This window comes from Paroedura picta, chromosome 9, assembly GCF_049243985.1.
Source record: "Paroedura picta isolate Pp20150507F chromosome 9, Ppicta_v3.0, whole genome shotgun sequence".
NCBI lineage: Eukaryota > Metazoa > Chordata > Lepidosauria > Squamata > Gekkonidae > Paroedura > Paroedura picta.
Window position 1 is genome coordinate 40,050,595 of NC_135377.1, and position 23,568 is coordinate 40,074,162.

At 44.9% G+C, this 23,568-nt stretch overlaps 2 protein-coding genes across 6 annotated transcripts in view; one reads left to right on the forward strand and one right to left on the reverse strand.

Moving 5' to 3' along the window:
* SPIDR (scaffold protein involved in DNA repair) overlaps positions 1–1,331 on the reverse strand; it is a 193,852-nt gene extending 192,521 nt beyond the window's left edge. For all 3 annotated transcript variants that reach the window (XR_013234137.1, XR_013234138.1, XM_077352453.1), the window contains exon 1: positions 1,158–1,331. Coding sequence is in view for 1 of the 3 variants with exons in the window: in XM_077352453.1 (XP_077208568.1) it covers positions 1,158–1,172 (15 nt within the window). In the remaining 2 variants the exon portion in view is untranslated. The remainder of the gene's footprint in view (positions 1–1,157) is intronic.
* Positions 1,332–1,448: 117 nt separating this feature from the next.
* LOC143844805 (ethanolaminephosphotransferase 1-like) overlaps positions 1,449–23,568 on the forward strand; it is a 60,790-nt gene continuing 38,670 nt past the window's right edge. The window contains exons 1-2 of one of the 3 annotated variants that reach the window (XM_077352455.1): positions 1,449–1,565; positions 21,644–21,712. In XM_077352455.1, coding sequence (XP_077208570.1) covers positions 21,683–21,712 — 30 coding nt within the window. In that variant the 5' untranslated portion in view covers positions 1,449–1,565; positions 21,644–21,682. Of the gene's footprint in view, positions 1,566–6,316; positions 6,705–21,643; positions 21,713–23,568 lie in introns of those variants that run through there. The other 2 variants (XM_077352454.1, XM_077352457.1) reach the window with 2 other exon arrangements.

Sequence of the window (23,568 nt, forward strand, 5' to 3'; positions counted from 1 at the left end):
TATTGAGTCTGCCATGAAAACGCTGGAGGGCGTCACCCCATGGGTCAGACATGACTTGGTGCTTGCACAGGGGATACCTTTACCTTTATAAGTTTGGAGTGACTTCCCATGTTTAGAAAGATACCACATTCAAAGCAACACAGTATTTTCCCAACTGATTTCTTCATTTTATCTTGGAACGTGAGCAGTGATTGATGCCAATGGAGAAAATGTACTAACATGAAGCCCACTTTTGATTTCTCTTGTCAGTGAAATGACATTGAAACTTTAGAACTGCATGGTCCACTTACTAAGTTCTCTACTCTCATACTACATCAACAACTCATCATTTTTATAAGCACTGAGAAAAGAAACAAACTGTAAGTCTTGCTTCAATGGCCTGCTTTGAAACATTTGGGTTTGAACATTTTGTGAAAAATTCCAACAGGAGAGCAGCAAACTTCTTTTGTATCAGCCATCAAAAGACAGGGTGTGAAGAAACAGTAAAATTCTAGGACCAGCAAATTCTAGGATGTGCACAGACACATTAGTCACCATTTGAGCTGACACAAAATCCCACAGCATCCTCTGTCTACTGCTATACTTAATTAAACCAGATCCTCCCTGTTTTAAGATAGTAATATATTAAAAATATCACGTCGTACTCTGATCTCTTCTATATAATTTCCCATCATTGCACTCAGTCTTACCAAACAGTTCTTCATGAAAGGTTCAAGATGTTCAGCTTTAAATCATTTAAAAATGCATTTATAATTTCACTTGTTGATTGTATACCTTTCCGCCGCAATAAGCCTCTTTGAAAACCAAGCGGCTGAAAGTGTGAGAAACAAACGTGTTGGGTTTTTTTTTAATCGTAGGAGCATGCCAGTTTCGTTCCCCCAAAACAAAACAAAGCCCACTTTCTACGCCCAGACAGTATATCCATTCATTCCCCCGCCCCGGCTATCTTCACACACGTGGCAACTCTCCTACTGCAAACGTGCGACAGTCCCCCGGGGCTTAATTCGTGGCAGAGCGCCTTTGCTCCGGGATGCTCTGCGTGTATTCAACCACCACAAGCTCCCAAGCATCTGTGAGCAATAAAAAGAGAGCGGACGAATGCAACTTGCGGGTCATACTTTCTTGCCAAGCCGCACAACTCCCCCCGCCCCGAGTACCTTCTTGCTGGGCATCGCAGGCTCTCTCGGGACGAGCCCGTCACGGGACGTGCGGCTAGGAAGACGCAAAACCAACGCTCGTCCCAGCACCGATAAGGAACCGGCGGGGGGGGGGGGGTAGTCTCCCCTCGCTCCCGGTTTGGCGCCGTTTCTCCGTCGGCGCTCTTGATTGGGGGAAACACGACACATTGCGTGTGACGTCACAGAGAGGCGCCTTTCTTGCAGCTGCTCCCTCCCGCCTCACGAGGGCTGTCGTGCGCCAAGGTCTATGTAGTCATTTTGTCAGGCAAACTCGGTGCGCACGCGCGGTGCTACAAGACCTTGCTGGTTTGTTCATTTGATCCGAGCTTGGCTGTTCGGTTCAGCGTTCGCAGGCCGACTTCTTTGATAGTCTCTTAAAAATCAATAGTAAGATCTCTGTTAGTTGCGGTGATAGTAGTTCCTTGTTGGGGTTAGGGTTGCCAGGGCCAGGCTGAGAAGTTCCTGGAGATTTAGGGGTGGAGCATGAGGAAGCTGGGGTTGGGGAGGGAATTTAGCAGGGTATAATGCCACAAAGCCCTGAGCTGCCACTTTCTCCAGGGGAACGGGTCTCTGGAGATATTTTGAAATTCTGGATCTCCAAGTCTTACCTGGAGGGTGGCAACCCTGAAATTCTGTGTGAAGTACAGGTGTATTTATTTATTTAAATTATTTATTTATTTATTTATTTATTTATTTATATACTGCCCTCCCCGGGGGCTCAGGGCGGTTTACATAATAACATAAGAACAATACATGGAACCATACATAAAATGGTTCTGTTGGATCAGGCCAGTAATTCATCTAATCCAGTGCCCTGGTTCACATGACTACCAACTGACTGCCCTACATAAAGGCCCTCTACAACTGGAATTTAGAGATCTACAGCCTCTGCAAATGGAGATTCTCAGTACTAAGCATGGGTAGTTGCTTCTGTCTAATCCTCTTTTAAAGCCATCTGTGCTCATGATCATGGCAATCGCTATGTCTGCTATGGTTTGGACTCATTCTACATTATGAGTGGTCGCTTAATACTGTTTTTGTGAGTTTCCCAGCAGTTTTATACAGTTAAGCTGCTTGACAGGACACTGCCACAAGAAATCTGTAATAAAGACACAATTTCATTTGCAATATTGATACTCCATTTGTACATAAAATGGGTAATAGAACCAAATCAGAATATATAGAGAGGATTATTGTTTACTTGATTAATGGAATTTGATTCATGTGCAACAGAGGAAAAGAGCCACTGGGATGCTGTGGTGGAAGACCCAGGTTCAGACCCCCAATCTACCATGGGACCTTGCTAGATAATGTTGAGCCAATCGCACACTCTCAGCCTAACCTACCTCACAGGGTCTCTCAGTAATGTCCACTGTGCATCCTGCTGACTCATCATCCCAAACTGAATGGGAAAAAGAGAGCTCAGGAAGACCAGCTGTCATACTTATCCTTTAGGAGTTGACCAAAGTTGCTTTATTGCCTTCTCGGTTACAATGTGGTTATATTTAGGGATGGGCACAAACCAGGAAAATGCAATTCAGTTTGTCACCTGCCCCATTTGTGAACCATGAGCCATCACAAATGGAGGAGAGAATAATGCTGTAAGCATCGTTGTAAGTAATAAACATGTTTAACTAGAGCAGTGTTTCCCAAACAGGGGCCTAGGGACCCTCCAGGAATCTGGGGGGGGGGGGTCCCTGGCATTTCCCCTGCTGCCTTAGCTAAGCTTGGGAACTAGCCTTGTTCCCCCTTCCACTCAAGCATGAGTGGTTTAGCCTGCTGGTGGTTTTCCCAACTGGGAGGAGCAGCCTACATACTTATTCCCAACTTAAACTGCCTACCGTCTCTCCCACAGTCCTCGTCAAACCTGCTTGTTAGTATTTATATGCTCCTTGGAGAATGTTTCTTTCCATGGTGCTATTGGGAGGTTCTGTTTTTCTGCCTAAAATTTTGGGAAGGAAAGGGATCCATAGTTTGTTTTGGAAGGGTTGTGTGTGTGTGTGTGTGGGGGGGGAGACAGGAGGTTTGCACTTAATAGCCCATAGGCCCTCTCCCTGCTTCCTCTCCTGCTGCATTCCCCGATAGCAAGGAAGTAGGCAGAGAGCCAGTTGGAGAAGGGCATTTTTCTGTAAAAAAATAAAAAAAAAAACTGGTGAGCTTTGTGAAAGAAAGAGGGCCTGGCCTTGTGTGGGGATGGTAGCTGGGGGGGACAGACAGACAGAAGGCTGGCTCTTTATCACCTATAGCCTGTCCCCCTGCTTCCTCTCTTGCTGTATGCCCCATAGCAAGGAAAAGGGAAGAGAGACAGTTGGGAGGCGGTTCTGCCTAAAACTGGTGAGCTTGCAAAGGAAAGGGAGCCAGGGCTTGTGTGGGGATGGTGGCTGGGCAGGGGGAGAGAGAGAGAGGAGACTGGATCTTAATATCCCATAGCTCCTCCCCCTGCTCCCTCTCCTGTTGCATGCCCCAATAGCAAGGAAGAAAGTAGGTAGTCCTACCTAGAGGCTGACATCCCTGACCCTCCAAAGCAGCCATTTTCTCCAGGGGAACTGATCTCTGTAATTCCAGGGGATCCCCAGGTCCCACCTGGAAGTTGGCATCCTTAGCTGAGAGCTACTACACCTGGATCCAGTGCAAGGACTGTGCACAGCCTGCATAAGGATTCCTTTCTTCCCATATTTCCCTTTGCCCTAGCAGCCATTTCTGATCCTGAGAAAAACTTTCCCAATGGGAAAGTGCTTTTGGAGTTTTAGCCCAGCTGGTGGGCCTGGTAATACCACTTCCTGTGAGTTGGGAATAATCTGTTGATGGGAGTGTCTGGGTGATGTCGCTTCCAGTGGCACATGACTTCCAGGGGTGTGGTCAGCTAACATCACTTCGACCGTTTATGCACTGGCAACTTCATTGCTCCACCCTCCTGTCAGGAGCACAGATCGGGGGTGGATGAGATGCACCAGGCCAAGTACTCCCCCATATGAGTACAGGAAGATGTGGGACAACCTGCCACGACTAAAACTCCAGCCTGCAACCCGGCATGAAACCTCCAGGGCGTAAACGGTCTTCCGGGGGTCCTCAAAGCCTGAAGGATACTGAGATAGACTCTTGGCTTGATCTTCTTAACCTTCACTGTTTATATTTGCAATTTATCTCTATGCTTGTGTATATGCCCATTGACAGGCAGAATTGTGTAGTGGCTAGAGTGTCAGACGAGGATCAGGAAGACTCTGGCTTGAATTCCCACTCTACTATGGAAATTTTCAGGGTGCCTTTAGGCCAGTCACACACTGTAACCTAATTTACAGGGTTGTTGTGAGAATAAAATGGAGAAGTGTACAATGAAAACGTCTCTCCACATTGGGGAGAAGGGCAGGAGACAGTGAAGAAATAAAAGTGTAATTAAGGCACACAAAAAGCTGAGCCCAGCAGTGCTGCTATTATCACCTTAGGGGCTCAACCTGGGTCTCTTTGAGAACTGGGCCCATTCCGTACACATAGGATAATGCACTTTCAATGTGCTTTGGTGGATGGATTTTCCTGTGCAGAACAAGAAAACCTACTTCAAGTGTGACCTACAACAAGTGTGATCTAGTTACAGAAATGGCTGACCCATCATAAGTCTTATACTGCAGCATCATTAAGTCTCTGTGTCAATGGAGAAGTGTACCTACTGGAATTCTATTATTTGCATCTAATCTAAGAAAGAGGGAAGGTGGCATAATGCAGCCTCATCTTGTCAGATCTCAGAAGCTAAGCAAGATTGGTACTTGATAGGGAGACCACCAAGCTGCCTGTGTTTCTCACTTGCCTTCAAGGCATTTTGCTTGGGTCACCATAAGTCAGCTGTGACTTAATGGCACTTAACACACACATGCACAGCACTAAGAGGGGGACAGTGAAATCTTTTGCAGTTGCACCATTCTGAGTCCACGGAGATCAGTGACTTCAGACTCCTTGTCATGTATGACCCCAGACACAAAAGGGAAAGTTAGGAATCATGGTTTTGAGATCCCTGTTAAACCTTTTGCCTAGCTTTCTGGGTTCTTTGATATTTCACAAAACTAATTTAGACCACATTGGTAGATGAATTTTTAAGTACACGTTCATTAAATAAGCTATTGCATTATACAGTCTGTGCAAAATAATTGCTTATGTATGTGATACATATTTATAACATATGTAAAATATTTTGGAGGCCTGTACAGAGGCAGATTAGACAGCCAAATTAAATATACGGGAATCCACAGTCTGATCCATAGACACTGCTAATATTTTAAAGCAAATTAAAAATGTCAAGGGCCTGATCCTGATTGGGTCCAGAGAACAGCTGACCGAGGAGCTTTAGTTCCCTCTCTCTCACACACACACAACCCTACCTCTTTTCAAGTACAGAACCACTAAGAGGGGTAAGGGGTGGGGGATGCTAAAGAGAACTATCATTCAATCCTAGACATAATTTAGGATTGCATCCATAATGACTAACGTGCAAATTTAGGAACACTTTCCTAGAAGTAAATGGCATTGAACCTGAGTACACTATAAGCCTAATAATATCGTTGGTCCCAAGCAGCACACACTCTTCCTTCAGTAAGTTTTAAACGTTTTGAATAAAGACACCCAACAAACTTCTTTCCGATCCGTTACGAGAAAGACTGTGGAGCGCACAGCACACCTCCGAAATAAACAACACCGCAATCTTTCGAGCGGTTCCATAGAAAGCGGGAGGCGTTTTCAGTGCAAGCACAGGCCACACGCAGGGCAGACGAATAAACGCGCCCACACTTCCGAGCGCCGTTGAGTCCCTCGAGCGCAAGCAACCACTAAGGGGCCTCTTTTGCTTTCCCCCTGAAACGGGGCCCGTTGCTGAAGCTAGCCGCAAGACGAGCCCCATGAAGCGTGCGAGCACAGGATAGCGTTCCCCCAAAATTCAACTTCGTGGATCAGGCTTTCTCAACCAGGGTTTCCTGAAACCCTGGGGTTTCTTGACGGCCCCGGAAGGGTTTGCGCATTATATGGGAGTCAACAATTGATTGTTCATACAATTTAAAAATTTGTTAAACATTGATTGGGTGATATGACCATTGGGCCTTTTATTGCGCAATACGTCGTCCCCCCCCCCCCATGGCCAATGATGGGCCTGGAGGGGGAGGGAAAGGGAGGGCGCCCGGGTAGCGGAACGCACAGCGCTGCTTCCCAACCGTGATCCGCACAATCCTGTCTCTTCGGGGGTTTCTCCAGCCGGAGGAAAAGGTTGCACAGGGATGTCGTTGGATTTAAAGGTTGCCGCTGGGCTCCAACTGCGTTCCTCGAGACTCGGGCAGCCAGGGAGAAGCACGAGCGGCGTTTCTCCCGCCTCCTGGCTCTGCGCGCTCCCCGCCCACTCCGCGGGAAGCCTAAGGGGCGGCGCGGCCCATCCGCAGGAGCAGAGCGGCGGGAAAGGCGCAGCAGAAGGTGCCCGAGAACTCACTGGCCGGCATGTGGTACATCCAGTATGTGACTGCCCAGCAGTTGGCCGGCTTCCGCCAATACAAGGTACTGCTAGTCTCAAGGCTTCTCAGCTTTGCTCCTTTTCCCCTGAAAGGAGAGTGCCGACTGTCCGCGGGCAGAAATCAGCCGCCGCCAGGCTTCGTGCGACTCTTCTTTTGCGCATGAAAAGAACTTGCGGCGCACCAAGCAGCCCCTGTCTCTCGACTTCTTGTCCTTTTCTTTTCCCGCCCCGAAACTGTGCGTTCGGGGCAGCGGTTCTTTTTTTGGGAACGTGGCTGATAATTCCTTTGCCAAGGAATACCCGCTGGAGTCCGAACAGATTTAGGAAGTCTTTGGAAATCTCGCTTGGCTATAATGAGTAACAACCCTATAAACGCAGACGATGCCAAACGGTGAGGAGCGGTTGCTCGCTTATGTTGACATGGCATCAAGAACAGCCAAGCAGTGAGGTACAGAGAACGCTTTAGCATGCGCTTTCCCCCTGGTACATTAATTCTTTTATTGCATCTTTATTATTGCCCTCTTGGTTTTAACTCTGCTCCCTGCGGTGTATGAAAGACTGAAGTGCAATTCTGTGTGCCTGTGCAGTGTCCCAATAAACAATTTAGAATTCCCATGTAATGTTCAGCCTGAGGGTTTCTTGGTATTTTGTTTTTGTGCCTACCAATATCTCCTTTGGAAGTTTAGAGTTGGCTTCTCTAAGTAGTTGGATTTTCACGTTGTAGAGCTGGGGAAACCTTGGGATACCCTGCTACTCAGAGATGAAGGTATAGACTTGACCTGATGTGGTGTGATGTAGCCCTTTAAGGCACTACTAGCCAGAGATGGCAACATGAATTATTAATCTGGTGTTTTGCCCCTATTTGACCTGGACAGCCATCATTTCCTTTGTTTTGTTCCCATGAGTCACCACAACATGCTAAAAATGCCACCATTGGGCCAACAAGAGTTAAAAACCACTGAGACGATGATGTGATGAATAAAGCAGAATCTCTATGATCAAAAATAGAGGTTCACTTAGGTAGCATTATGAAAGTATGTTTTACCATAAAACTAATTAACAGCATAGCATTCTAGGGAATTTTAATTCCAGTTGAGAAATTGAAATATGAAGGAATTAGGTAGATCTGCTAGTAGGGTAAGAAGAAGAGGAGTTGGAGAGCGACTGCAAGCCACTTTGAGACTCCTTCAGGTAGAGAAAAGCAGCATATAAGAACCAACCTTCTTCTTATATGCTGCTTTTCTCTGCTGGAAGGAGTCTCAAAGTGTCTTACAGTCGCCTTCCCTTTCCTCTCCACACAGCAGACACCCTGTGAGGTAGGTGAACCTGAGCTAGGAAATCTTCTAGACTAGCAATCCCCAACCTCTGGACCCCCACATGTGGTCCGTCGACTAATTGGAGGTGAGCCACGAAGGACACCTTCTCTCCCTCCCCCCCCGGCCCTTTACAACACACTTCGGGTATCATTGTCTCCCATCACTCCCAGATGGGATTATCTCGTTGCAGAGAAACAAGCTCAGGGTTCCCATTGATTTGTCATTGTCATGAGTTAAAATTTCCATGAAAATAAAATGTTCCTTATGTTCATTGTTGTGGCATGTCTGTAACTTATTTTGAAGGGATGTTTAAACATTACCATAGTGATCAGAGAGCGTTAGGGCAGTGGTTGAAAGTAGAGGAGTAAACTTACCCCCCCACCGGGCCTCAGTAAAATTGTCAAGTGTTGAATGGTTCCTGGTGATAAAAAGGTTGGGGACCACTGTTCTAGACCATTTAAATGTTTAAGTAATGTTAGCAAAGTTTAAATAATTTTAACAAAATAAGGCCAAACATACCATGTACAAGCACTGGAGTTTATCTATGCTTCATTCCACTCACTTAGTGCATCTAACATAACTGATCTGCAGCACAATGGTAAGTGACAACTATAGACTTTGTATACATCCTTAACACGCCCGCGGTGCCACGGGCGCCACGGACTAAATAAAGCGCTAAGCGCTCTGTGGGAGGAGTTAGGGCAGGATTAGTCCATGATGAGGAAGGGGCCTGATTGGCCCCTTCCTCCGGACAGACCATTGGCCCAGCCGATTCCCGCCCTTCTGACAACGAAGCAACTGCGAGCCGTGCAGAGCGCAGCTCGCAGTTACTTCCTTGCCGGCGGCCTCCCGACGCGTCAGGCCGCTGACCCAGGGAGCCCCCAGCAGCCGCGCTCCGCCCGACTGTCGGGGGCTCCCTAATCTGGCGCCCGCTGTATTAGTTGCAGCGGGCTTGATTACTAGTATGTTATATAGTGAATGAACAGACTCATTTCAGAACAGATGGTACGATGGTGTGTGTAGCCAAAATTCCAGAGTGCCTTTCAACATCATATGTATTTCAAACCTCCCAGGCGTCTAGTCACCCAGATTCCTAGAAAATTTCTGTTGCCGCCTTCAGAGATTTTACACAAAACTACAAACGTTTTCCGTGCCCAAACTTAATAAATCCCCAAGTCAAAGGGTTAATCCTTGAATCTGAACTACAACTTCCTGTTTGGGATGTAAGATTTAAGAGTTGTAGCCCCTTGCACCTTAAGTTTCCTATCAACACCTGCAAGTGTCCCTTAAAAATCACTTCTTCAATGCAAACCTGCCACCTCCTACTCTTAGATTCAGGTATCCAGCATAAATGTTTATACTAAACTTCATTCCTAGTTCACAGAATGACACCCAAACAGCACTTTAAACAGAAATCTTGGTTTGAAGCATGCAGCATGACATAGCACATGTCCCTGACCTGAATAGCCTAAATTAGCCTGATCTTGGAAGCTCCCTAGGATCAGCACTGGCTAGTGTTTGGATGGCAGACTTATATGGAAGACCAAGGTCATGACACACAGGCAAGCAACCTCCGAACATCTCTTGCATTGAAAACCTTATGAAGTTGCCATCCTAGTGGAATTCTCTCTCTGGCAATGTCAGGGCCTTGTGGCACCTTGGACATTTCTGCCGGGCCTGTAAGACAGAGCTGTTCTATTGCATTTAAAAATGGTGTTACCTGCCCTGAGTCCCAGGGAAAGGGCAGGCTATAACTATTGTTGTTATTATTAGTCAACTGTGATATGATAACAGCAACGTGTATATTTATTGGTCCCTTCAGTATGATCAAAAACTGAAATCTGTGGCAGTATTGAATGTGGTTATTTTAACTAGGGTGGAGTCTGCAATGAGTTTTTATTCCAATCCCTGGTCGAATCAGTCCCTGCCATCTCCACTGAATGGGATTTCCATTTTGATTTTGTCAGATTTAAATTTTCCCTCTGGAACAAGCATGATTGATCCGGAGTGACCCTACCTTTATCCTGCAATATCTTAGAGCAGTGGTCCCCAATGGCGCCGGGCCGCAGCTCCCTCTCCCCGCCCCCCCGCAGTAAAAAACTTCCCAGGCCGCAAGCTTGCGGCCCGGGAAGCTTCTTACTGCAGGAGGGCGGGGAGAGGGAATCAGGGCCGCGCCGCACACTGCGCATGCCCAGCCGGGCCGCGTATGCACACATGCGCCATGCGCGGCCGAAATGGCGTGGGCAGGCCAGGGGCGTGGCGGCGTGGCGACGGTGTCCGGCAGGAGGGACCAGCGGAAGCGGGCAGAGACATTGTGCCACGTGGCCTGCAAGGGTGAGGCGCGGCACTGGGAGCGGGCTGGCTTCGGCGTTGGCCGCGGGCTTCAGGTGCCGTATTGGGGCTCGCAGGCACTGAAGGATGGGGCAGCGGTATTGTGATCGTGGTGCGGCGGCCATGCAGAGGCCGCAGCGTGTAGCTGTGGCGGCAGCGGGCACGGCCGGCCTCTTGGAGGCGTGGAGAGGTGCGGGGTGGCGGCAGGCGGCTGCGGGTCGACGGACGCGGGTGATGGGTGGGCGGCATGCGGAGGGCGGCAGGGAGCTGGATGTTGGTCGGCGGGCCAAGGAATGGCGGCGGCGAGGCTGCTGCGAGCACAGCCGAGGGAGGGCGGATCGGGAGGCGCTTTGCACCTCCCAATTTTTTAGTCCGGCAGCAAGGGACCAATCACGAGCCGCACTGTGTGCTGCTCACGATTGGTCCCTTGCCGCTGGACAGACAATCAGAGGGCCCAATCGGCAGGTGCTTTGCGCCTGCCGATTGGGCCCTCTGATTATCAGTCATGAGAAAGGGGCCTATCGGCACCCTTCCTCATCACAGACAGGGCCCCCCTTAGGTGCCCTTAACCGATTATTTAATCCACTCCGCAGGAGCGGTTAAAGATTGTATGCATTTGTGTTTTGTTTTATGAGTTCCATCAAGTCACAACCAACTTATGGCAACCAAAGCTAAGGTCGTTCATGGCACGTGAGAAGCAAAGGTGGTTTGTAATGGCCATGCTGTACAGAGTTTTACTTGGCAATCTCCCATCCAAGTATCAATACTGCTTATTTTCAAAGACCTGAGAAGAGTGGGCTATACCATGTTGTCTTCCTTCCTTCCTGTTTTGTTTTGTAAGCTATTGCATTTCTCAGGTCCACAGTCTTAACTGTGGCCATACTGAATGCACTGACTGAAGAACAGGATGCATAAAAATCTATACGAACACAGACAGGAGTAGAAAAAAGTTAAAGCCAGAAAACCAAAATAAGGAAGAAAGTTTACAAAAGGTTTAATAACAGAGTAAGTGCTAATGAGTTATATATGTATTAAATTAATATAACTTTAATAATCACAAATAGTAAGAAATGTCAATACAACCAAATTTGCTTTGGCCACAAGGCTTTCTGCAGTAGTATAAATCAGTGGTCCCCAACCTTTTTTCGGCTGGGGACCGGCAGGGCAACTGCCCCGCCCGCGCCCGAGCGCATGCGCGGCCGGGCCGCACATGCGCAATGCGCGGCCCTGATTCCCTCTCCCCCCTCTCCCGCAGTAAGAAGCTTCCCGGGCCGCAAGCTTGCGGCCTGGGAAGTTTTTTACTGCGGGGGGGGGCGGGGAGAGGGAACCACGGCCCAGCGCCCTGGCCTTCGCGGCCCGTCACCGGGCCGCGGACCGCAGGTTGGGGACCACTGGTATAAATTATTAAAATACACACCTTAAAGTAAAATTTTTCATCAAACAAAATGCATTTCTGACCTCAACTTTAAAACACGCCCAAGATAATTCCCACTAGTGAGTGAAATAAATAAGCACTATTACAAATCGTTCTTCAGATTGTGGCTATTCATGGTCCAAATGTCTTTATAAGCAAGGTCAGAATGAATTGTTGTTCTATAGAAACTTTCTTGGTTATTTGCATAAAAATAAATGTCATTAAAAAAATTTAATCAGATTTAAAAAATTTAAATCAGATTTTTATAACCTGTGAAACAATATACTAGGGCTCAACGTCTAATTTTATAATACAAGACAATATAGTCATAATGTTTTTGAAAAGGTTTGTAAATGAGCTACAATAGTTTATGGATTTGGGGCTCAATCTCATGGAGTTCCAGAATTCTGTGTAGATTATTTCGATTTATGTTACTTGTTGTTCAGTGTATAATAGCTACCATCAGAGATATACAGTTTTGCAGTTCTCAAACTATGAATTTGTCTCCAGAGATCACTTGCTCATTAACAACAAAAATGTTTTCAAAAAATAATATAAATATGAGAAATAAACAACAGACCTAATGTCCTTATGCAAATTTGTGCACACATTCATTCGTTGCCTTGCATCTTAACACAGCCCGCGGCGCTGAGGGCGCTGCGGACTAAGTAAAGCCGTAAGGGCTTAGTGGGAGGAGTTAGAGCGGGTTCTGTCCAGGGTAAGGAAGGGTGCCGATTGGCTCCTTCCTCCGATCAGACCATTGGCAGGGCCAATTGGCAGGCGCTTTGCGCCTGCCGATTGGCCTGGCCGATTCCCGCCCTGCCGACAAGGAAGCAACTGCGAGCCACGCAGAGCGCGGCTCGCAGTTGCTCCCTTGCCAGCGGCCAAGGGAGCCCCCGTCAGCCGCGCTGGGCGCGACTGCCGGGGGCTCCGTTGCCTAGCGCCCGCTGTATTTTTATTACAGCGGGCTTGATTACTAGTAAAGGTATAAAATTGTAGTTTAGCCAAGTGTATATATTGCTCTGTTTTTGCTGCCTGGTTCTCCTCTTCTGTAAACTGTTTTGTACATTGACTAAGGTACGTCCCGTCTCATACTGGCTTTTTAATATCTTCAGTGTCTTCTAAATTTTTGATCTCATTAATGTCCTAATGTTGTAGTCTTGCATGGATTATTAAATATCTTGTGCTGTTTGCCTTTGTTTATTTGCTGTTTAATTTTGTATTCTGCTTGAATCGCACTGAGGAAGGAAGGCCATAAATGAAGTAAATAAATTAATCCCTTACCTCTCTCTAAAAATGCAAAATATCAAGAAATTCAGTTAATAGGGAAAAACATGATCATGTTTGAATAGCATTTTCCATTCAGATCTCTCGGTTTGCTTAATGGATATGAGATCAATGCAAAACCATATAATCGCAGCAGGTAGAGAGACCCAGGTTGGGAATATTTTAATGAAAGTCTTCTGCCTATGGACAGGTTTGCCAAACAGCAGGTGGTAACCTGGAGGTCTCCTGCTGTTACACATGATCTCCATTTGACCAACCTGGAGAAACTGTCTGCTTTGGAGCATAGCTTCTTTGGCATTATACCCCACTAAGGCTCCTTTCCATCCCATACCTTGTCTTCACCAGACTCTACCCCCCCAAAGCGCAGAGCTGGCAACCTTACCTATGGGTAAGACCAGGATTCATGCCAAATGTAAACAATGCAACGAAGGAAATGCAAGACCTGGTTGTCTGAACAATACAGCATCATGAGAAATTACATAGAAAGCCATGATTAAATTGAGTCTTCTGGACTATTTATTTCTTCCAATTTTTAGCCCAATGATGCCAGCTCATGGTGACTCACAACATTTTAAAATACAAGTTTCAATATAAAACAGTCTTAAAACTTGGTCCAAGGGACCAAGCCCTATGAAGATAGGTTGAGGGACATGGGAATGTTCAGCCTGGAGAAAAGGAGATTGAGACGGCATGATAGCCCTCTTTAAGTATTTGAAAGGTTGTCATTTGGAGGAGGGCAGGATGCTATTCCCATTGGCTGCAGAGGAAAGGACACACAGTAATGGGTTTAAACTACAAGTACAATGATATAGGCTAGATATCAGGAAAAAAAATTTCACAGTCAGAGTAGTTCAGCAGTGGAATAGACTGCCTAAGGAGGTGGTGAGCTCCCCCTCACTGGCAGTCTTCAAGCAAAGGTTGGATACACACTTTTCTTGAATGCTTTAGGATGCTTAGGGCTGATCCTGTGTTGAGCAGGGGGTTGGACTAGATGGCCTGTATGGCCCCTTCCAACTCTATGATTCTATGATTCTATGAATAAAACCAATAACTACTATTGCAATAATAATTACAACATTAATCAAGGAACATTAAGGTTCTGGTAATCAGCTTTAAGGCCATACGCGGTTTGGGCCCAGTGTATCTGAGAGATCGCCTTCCTGCCTATATCCCCAAAAGAGTCTTACGCTCTGCCACCTCCAAATGGCTGCGGATCCCTGGCCCCAGAGAAGCGCGTCGGACCTCAACAAGGGCGAGAGCCTTCTCGGTCCTGGCCCCCACCTGGTGGAATGAGCTCCCTGAGGAGATCAGAGCCCGGCCCGAACTTCCACAGTTCCGCAGGGCCTGCAAGAGGGAGCTCTTGCACCAGGCATTTGCTTGAGGCTGACCAACTCAGAACACCTGCTGGTCCCCCCAGATGCCTGCCCATGACTCTCCCAAAGTTACTGTTAATTGTTATTATATTATAATTGTGGTTTTGTAATCTTTTGATGTTTTTTAAAGTTGTTTTGATGTTATAGTCTACATAATGTTTCATGTAAGTTATAATGTTCTGTGTAAACCGCCCAGAGCTGCAAAGAAATGGGCAGTATAGAAATCTAAATAAATAAAATAAATAAATAAAATAAACATTAAACAACAGATAGATGTTCTTCTCTGGCTGTGGAAAGAAGTAGATTTTAAAATTCCAAGTTGAGGTTTCAAGGAGGTGCCCCAAGATGACGTGATTTAATTCAATTTGATTTAAATCAAATCCACCCTGTGGAAGAATAAATATAAGGTAATTGTACTCTCTGATTAACTTTCAGCAATTAAGATTCAGGTTAACTGCCTTAATCCAATCTCAGCTGCAATCGCCCAGTGACTTATGCATGTAACTAGCCCTTCCTGGCAATTAACCCCCACCCCACCCTCTCTCTACTTATATTTAATAATTGAGGGAATTTTGTTTAATTGTATGTGAAGAATTTTACATGAACACAAACGCTTATACTTTGCATGAAACTTTGTTGGTCTTAAAGCTGTCACTTGACTCAAAGATTGTTTTTTCAGCCATTAAATATAAATTAGGTATAACATTAATCAAGCCCCTGCCTTCTCTAAAATCTTAGATCAGTGGTTCATTTTTGACATAGCAAGTGAATAGAGTCCACTAGTTTGTTACTAAGTTCTGCCAGGTGTATCATACACACACACCAGTGCCAGTGTTGTTGTTCCAGGCATATTTAAAAAACAGGTTAGTCATGCTCTTGACTGTAATTGACTTCACATGGCTGGTAGGGCTGTACTTCACCTGGCAGAGCATGTGGTACAAGGCTGATTTAAACTAAACTAGTATACTAGGGGCCATTTCGCACGGCTTCAAAATAGCACAATGGTTGCTAATAGGAAACGCTACTAATTTGCCATAACCCACGACGTCGTCGACAATCTGCAACAATCCTGAAACCGACCCGCAAAAAGCGCTTCGTTGTAGCGCTTTCGGGGGAATCCATAAAAGTGGATTCACCCTCCGGATAGCGATACACTCCTGCAACCAATCTGCAACAGTAGCGCTAAAGACCTGTGCGTTACCATTGTTGCTGGTTCTTCAAAGTCCCTCCCCCTGGCTCTCTCCTCCAAACTTCCGGCGAAGCGATCGCCATTTTTTTTTCTCCGAGCGAGCGGGGATAAACGCACCAGCGAGCCTCTTTCTGTTTAGAGGCTTCCCTGGCTTCAGTCCTTCACCTTTAGTCACTAAGCACAAACCACATAAAAGCCCGTTTGCTGAAATAAAGTCCCTTTATTTTTTACACATAAATTCAGCCGAAAATCGGGCCCGTGAGAGGGGGGGGGATTTTTTTTTTAATCACTCGAGGCAGCGTGCAAACGATCATACAATCAAACGACAGCTCACGTTAGGCAGCTGGATGGGTCTCTCCTTAGCAACGAATCTACCTAGATTCGTTGCTATGGGTCTGTTTTTTTTTTTAAAAAACCTTTCTTAAAGGGAAAGGGGCTGTTTGGGAGCATGCTAACGGCTGCCCATTGGCTGCTTGACGGCCAGGGGCGGGACGAGCTTGGCAATAGCGCTTCCTTTCTAGCGATTTCTGCCGAGACCGGAAGCCTGTGGGAAACGCTAAAAAACGCAACTGATTCCACTACAAAGGCAGGTATGCATAACGACGAATTCCACTATTTTAAATGGCGATTTTTCATTCCGCAAACAATTTGCAACAAAGATCCCCGTGCGAAAAGGCCCTAGGTTTTACTAAATTAGACTAATTAATTAGCAGGCACAATTACTTTTAAAAAACTCAGCATTCTTTAGAATTAGTAAGATCAATATGCAGATGATCCCGAGCTCTTCCTCCTGATGGATGACTGCCCTGATTCACCCCCAGAATCCTTAGCCAGTTATCTGGAAGCAGAGATGAGATGGCTCAAGCAGAGTCATCTGGAGTTCAGTCCTTCAAAGACAGAGGTCCTATGACTGGGCAGGAAGAGTCCAGATGAGGAAGTGCCATTAGCCAACTTGGACAGGGTATAACTATCAGTGGCTCACTCCACAAAGAATCTGGACGTGATCCTGTTCACCTCCCTCTCTATGGAGGAACAGATCACAAGAGTAGTGTGGCTGGCGTTCTACCATCTGCACCAAGCCAAGCTACTAGCACCCTACTTGACCCCAGAATGGCCAGCCACAGTAATCCATGTGACAGTCACCTCTAGACTGGATTTCTGCAACTCGCTTTATGCAGGCTTACCCTTAACCTTGATCCAGAAACTACTGATGGTCCAGAATGCATTAGCCAGGGTCCTCACAGGAATACCATGGAGGTCCCATATCTGGCCTACTCTCCAACAACTGCACTGGCTACCAGTTGAATCCCAGATCAGACTTAAGGTTTTGGTAATCACCTTTAAGGCAATACATGATCTGATCCCAGTGTACCTGAGGGACCGCCTCGCTGTCTATACCCCCCCCCAAGAGCTCTAAACTCCACCACATCCAACTGGCTGGTGATCCCTGGCCCCAAAGAAGCACATCTGACCTCAACTAGGGCCCTGCTGGAGCTAGCACAGTTCCACAGGGCCCACAAAATGAAGCTCTTCTGCCATGCATTTGGTTGCTTGATTAATGTTGTAAAATGTCTGTGAAGTTCCAGTAGTACAACCTGCCCTTTTCTGCCAAATAATATTTCTTGAACTTTTTTAATGTGCTAAATTGAGTGCTATAGCTCTAGACCAATTTAGGACTTATGCTATAGCAGCACCATTGAGTTGCCTGAAGTGTTATATTGGTCTAGCATTATAACACTCACCTTAGAACATTTTTTGTTTTTAAGTTCAAGGAAGATTGTGTAGCGAAAAAGTTCAGCTTTACCCAGAACTGGGCTAACAACAGATAAAATCTGGTTTAGTATAGTAATGTGAAAGGAACCAGTGTCTCAGACCAAATGAGATTAGAAAGGATCTGAGTTCTCTGAGAACCAAATGTATAAGATTTTTAAATTAAATAAGCTTAGTTATTGTATACAAACAGCCACCTTGTTTCCTAATGTGAATCATGTTGTCAGTGTTATTCCCCATTGGTCCAACCAGGCAAAAGACAAACCTCAGTATAAAGAAAGCAACAATGGGGAGGGAGTTCTTTTTAAAAATAACATGAATATTCTGGCAAGGTAAGCTAAACCTTTTTTCCAGCCATACTGTGGTGCTTGAAGCATTTTTTGCTCTCAGCTATTTTCTGGTATCAGAGCCTGCCTGGAAGGGAAGATTTGGAATGGTCAAGGAGTGGGCAAAAAGATCCTGGGAAAAATAGAAATAATGCATTCACTTACTAACCCATGCCTCCCTGTGCACACTGTTCAGGTGGCAATTTGAATTGCCTGTAAATCAGGGGAAATGTTATCCCATGTAGCTGAAGTTTGCTCGAAGGGATTGCTTGCAACAAATCTTAGACATTTCATCCTAGTTAGATAGAAAACTCCCAGTCTGAAATGTGTTTGCAACTGAAACCAAAAAAATAAAAATGGAATAAGGAATAAGGAGTAATAATAAAAAGAGCCTCTTGTGGCGCAGAGTGGTAAGGCAGCAGACATGCAGTGTGAAAGCTCTGCCCATGAGGCTGGGAGTTCAATCCCAGCAGCCAGCTTAAGGTTGACTCAGCCTTCCATCCTTCTGAGGTCGGTGAAATGAGTACCCAGATTGCTGGGAGGTAAACGGTAATGACTGGGGAAGGCACTGGCAAACCACCCCGTATTGAGTCTGCCATGAAAACGCTGGAGGGCGTCACCCAAAGGGTCAGACATGACCTGGTGCTTGCACAGGGGATACCTTTACCTTTACCTTTAATATGCTGGTATTTTCATCTTTTATAAATTGCCTTGTTTTTTAAACAGTAGGTTTTAAATAGTAAGTTAAACATTATAAGCATTGGATTCTTGTTTGAATCCATTATCCAGTAAGAAACATAGTAAGGTTTTTATGGGAATAACAATGAGCAGACATCGGTTTATTTTTAAAATGCTACAGTTTTGCAGAAGGTCACAAACTTAAAAGTATTTTTGGCTTAAATTTATCAGCATGTTTTTCTCCAAATATAGATATTAAATATATTGATAGTAAAATATAGAAATCTTATCCATTTGGTGCCTCTTAATAATTGTAAAACAGCCTTGGGGGAACGAAAGATCCAGCCTTTCTAGGGCTGCACCCTGATTGGCCCTGTCCTGATTGGCCCTGCCCCTACAGCTCCCTCCCTCCCTCACCAAGCCCTCACCCCTTGTCTCACAGATGGGCCTGGCTGTTAGACATGCCTCGCAGACGTGTCTGGCCACTCCATTTGCAGGGCCCCAGGTAAGAGGCCGCAGGGGGGAGAGGGGGCGCTTCCCAAAGGCATGGAAAGCATGCCCGGGGCCTTGCTGAAGCCCCAGGTGTGCTTTCCAGGGCCCCGGGAAGCCATCTGACTGGGGAGGAGCGTTTTCTGGGGGCCTGGCAAGCACACCTGGGGCCTCGCTGAGGCCTCGGGTGTGCTTGCCAGGCCCCCGGAAACTCATCCGGCCTCAGGAGGGGGGGAGCGCTTCCAGGCCCCCAGAAAGCGCTCCCTCTCCCCCACCTGCCCTCGCCCTCAGCGCTTCCTGCTGGCCTGGAAAGCGGCTGGAAAGCTGACGGGGAGGACCCTTTCAAAGCCCATTCTTATGAACAAGCTTTGAAGCTAGTCAAACAATATTATTTTGTCGGCTGTTGTGCCCGAGGTTGTTTTGTACCTGCATTATTTATAGTACTGTCCTTGAAGTAAATACCTAATTTTTATGTTGTTATTTTAGCATCATTTCATGCATAATTAATGTCTAAAATAATGACTTTCACTATAGGATATTGATTTTCTTTACCTATTTTGGACCATGCTAGTTCTCTCCATGGTTTTAAAAATTGTTTTCTGCATCAGTCCAATTGATTTTAAGAGATTCAGTAACATGTCTATAATTAACAAATTAGGTCCGATTTTGAATGAGACAGGTTTGCCCATATATTTCTTACGGAACCAATGCTATGTTCTCATTGGCCATGTATATATTATTAGCAGCATGTGTATCTGTCTGTAAGTACATATACATACAAAACATGAAAATAGACATGTAAGAAAAAATTCAGTGCTCTTGTACTTCGTACTTGTACCTTCACTTGAAATTCACTTGTTCAACCTGTATAAATTAGACTTTGATTCCTGTGTTTTGTTCAGTCTTGCCAGAGTTTGAACTTGGTGGATAGCTGCTGGACAGCAGATGCTGGTGTAAGAACAGGGTTAGCAGGCTCCAACTGAGAGCATGGGATCCCATACCTTCAGTTCCCATTTCCCACCATTATTCAATAGAACAACAGTAGAAGAAGAAAAAAATAATGGCTTGGGGACAACAGTGTGACATCCCTGCTGGAAGATCCCCCCATAGATCCCCCCATAGACCACCCCTGCAGTTACTAAAGAAGTGGGATATCATTACTGAGTTTCCCTGGAAATGCCAGAACACCATCATGAACAATGTATTCATGCTTAGAATCGCCCACGTGTGTCTTCTTGCCCAGTGCCCTCCTATTTGAGACGAAGAAGTTAGCAAGGAAACAGCCCCCCCCCCAAAGGATCAAAATAGGGAAAGTATGTTCAAGCTTTGGAGAAAGACTGGCTCCTATAGGACATTCATTGGACACTGGAAGTGCTCATCTGGACCAGGGCCTGTTTTAGAAACATAAGAGGTCTCAAAGAACTTTATCTGGCCTTCTGGTCCATAGAATCAATTAACTCCTTAGTGTCCTACATACTTAACATATGATATCACTGTATGCAAAGGAGCCAATTGTATATTTAACATATCTATTCCTGTATTTTATGTATGTTATTTATTTATGCCTGACCATTGATAAAGGCAGGGATGCCGAAATGCATCTGGTCAGTGGTGCCATTAGCATGAATGTCTATTTGGATTTTGATGAGGCCATATTTCAAACCTTGAGTTCTTAATTTTAATAAATATGAATATTTAATTTTATAACACGTTTTACCCTACAGAGGATTGAACATACTTTCCCTATTTTGATCCTTTTTTTTAGGGGGTCTTGACCTGAGTCAGGATATTTTCTCCTTTTTGTTGTGGATAATATGAAACAGAATCACAACCTTCCATATTCATTTAAATTAATGGGCGCAGAAGGGTGTACCTTCTAAGAAATCGTACTCAGGACTGCTTGGAATTACATCTCATGTTATTCATTGACATTTAGTTCCAGGAAAGCAACTTTAGGTTTGTAACTTTGCATATCTTGTTTCGAATCCTGACAGTACAATCCCATACAGTTATTCCCTTGAAAATCCATTAACGTTAGTGGATTTAGCCTGGAATAGCTCTGCAATCCCAAACAGGTGTAATTAAGAAGCAATCCCAAGCAGGCCTGCTCAGAAGTAGGCCTCAGTGGGGCTTATAGGAAAGTGCTGCATGGATTGCATTGTTCATACTTTAAAGTCATAGGAATTTGAGAGAGAGTTAAGTCTGAGAGGTGAGGCTAGGTGAGGAGAAACTAAAGACGCGAGGATGGGGCAGATACAGGGAGAGCTGGAAATTGTAACAGGGAATGAGCTCTTACTGTTGTTTTTCCAGAAAGAATTAATGACCATTCCACAAAGAAAAAATAAAAGAACACGCACATCATAGAAAGGTTGCTGATTTTGCAGAAGTGGCTGCTATGATCCTGGAGAAATGTGTAACAAAAGATTTGGTTATGGGGATAATAAAACAGTTTTAATATTCTGCTATTGAAATTAGATTTCCAAATTATTATGGCTTATGCTTGCATACTATTTCAATTACTACTTCAATTACTATGAATTATTACTTTTTAAACAGTAAATGTTAAGCTCTTTATTCAGAAGAAATGCCTACTCTTAAAATATATTTACATTGTCGTATTGTAAATAAAACAAAAACTGAAGTGATCATGAAAAACAGGCATACTAAACAAAAACAGTTCTATGTTATCAACACTGAGTGCATGGAAAACTTTATTTTTTAAATCTTAAAATACCACAAATATGAAGTAAACTCAGCTTTTGAAGATATTCGGTTTTAATGCATAATTATAAATTTGTTTTTAATTGCAGTACAGAGCTGTGGATTCAAACCCTTTATCTGTATATATTATGCAACCATTATGGAACAGACTTGTACAGGTAAGAGTCTTACTGTATTAATTAAATTATGCTTTGAATATGGTTTCGCGACATCATGTGTTTCGATCACTGCCTGTTTTGGAACAGTTAATGAAAAATCTAACTATAAAAGCAATCACTACAATTACTATTAAAATGACATTACTATTTTAATATCTTAGGATGCCAGATATTTCTGACTAAAACTTCCCTTTTAGATAGGTCAGGATATACATGAATACTAAAGATGTATTTCTTTGTTTACAATATTTCTATTCCACCTCTTCAGAGTCCTGCTCATTATGGTTTACAATTAATCACAGTATAAAGCATTAATGTATTTAAAACATTTTATGCCACCTTTCAACCTGGTCAGAGTTTACAAAGTAGCAGTCATCAGAAACATTAAAATATTTAAGCAATGAAAACACATAAGCAACAGCAGAAGGAGGGCCAGATATAAGCAACATAAAAACAGTCCATAAAATAGAGCAGACAATTCAGAGGTTGATAAGATAAAACCCCTTATTCAAAGCCTAGGTAAAGAGATGTGTTCTAGCCTTGTGCCTAAAAGAAAATATAGTAGATGCCAGGCAAGCCTCAATGGGGAAGGCATTACTAAGGCAAGGTTCTACTATGATGAAGAAGAGTTGGTTCTTATATGCCGCTTTTCTCTACCCGAAGGAGTCTCAAAACTTTCATAAAACCATGAAAAATGCCCTGTCTCTGAAGGCAGGGACAGAGAGAGCAGGGCTGAATCTGCATTGGGCTTTTTATTCTCGATGACCCCGAATTTTGAAAAGTCATCCACACATTATTCGATTTCCATTTTGATATTTAGCACTTTAAATTTTTCCTCCGCAACATCTATGATTGATCTGCGGTGACACTACCTTTCCTCCACGATATCCAGGAGTGGATATAACTCGCTACATTTGAGAAAATCACTCACAAAGCTTGTATTAAGTGTAGATGTTCTGCGTTTTGCCAGATTAACTTCCTCCCCCTCTCCTGCGCCTCCAATGCTGACATAGCAAAGCAGTCTGTCACTGATAGGTCAGGGCATCAGTTCAAAGACCTGGTTCCCATTTGCCATTCCCTCGCAAGACTTACTTTTGTTGTCATTTCTAAAGTGACTGTGCTCCAAGCCCACAATTCTATGTGCTGAGATTTGCATTGTTCCCTCTCATTCTCCCCACCCACTTGCTTTGGCTGTAGAGTCAGGAGATGAATGGCAGGAAATAAACCTCTCCCCAGCCTTGTACTCCAATGCCGGCTGGAGCTCCATGACCACTGCTCCCCTCCCCCTTCTTAGCTTCCCCAATCAAGCAAGAAGGAGAGAACAACAGCACAATTAAGTGTAGAATGTAGTCTCTTTCAATTCAAGAAAAAGGAAGGAGGAAGACCCGGGTTCAGATGATTTGAATTCAGCAGGATTGACAACAGTGGGGAAAAGGTAAGAGCAGAACCAGCCCAGAACATAGGCAGATATTAACTGGAAGGCTAGATAGTCTTGGAGGAGGTAGTTGTTTTCAGGACTAAGCTTCAATTTCTTGGCCTTTGTCTGTCCTATTGCCTTCTCTAGACACCTGTTTGGGACTTCTGTAAATCTACCTGGCTAAGAAGAAACATCAGGCTGTCATCCACATATTGGTGGCACCTCACTGCAAATCCCCCTATGACCTCTCCCAATAGGTTCATTTAGATATTAAATAGCATGAGGGATAAATTAGAACCCTGCAGGACCCCATAGCATAAATGCCACAAGGCTGAGAAACAGTCCTCCAGTAGCACCTTCTGGAATTATTTGGTCAAATAAGAGCAGAACCACTGAGGCATGGTTCTTCCTACTCCTAGCCCAGCCATCCTCTTCAGAA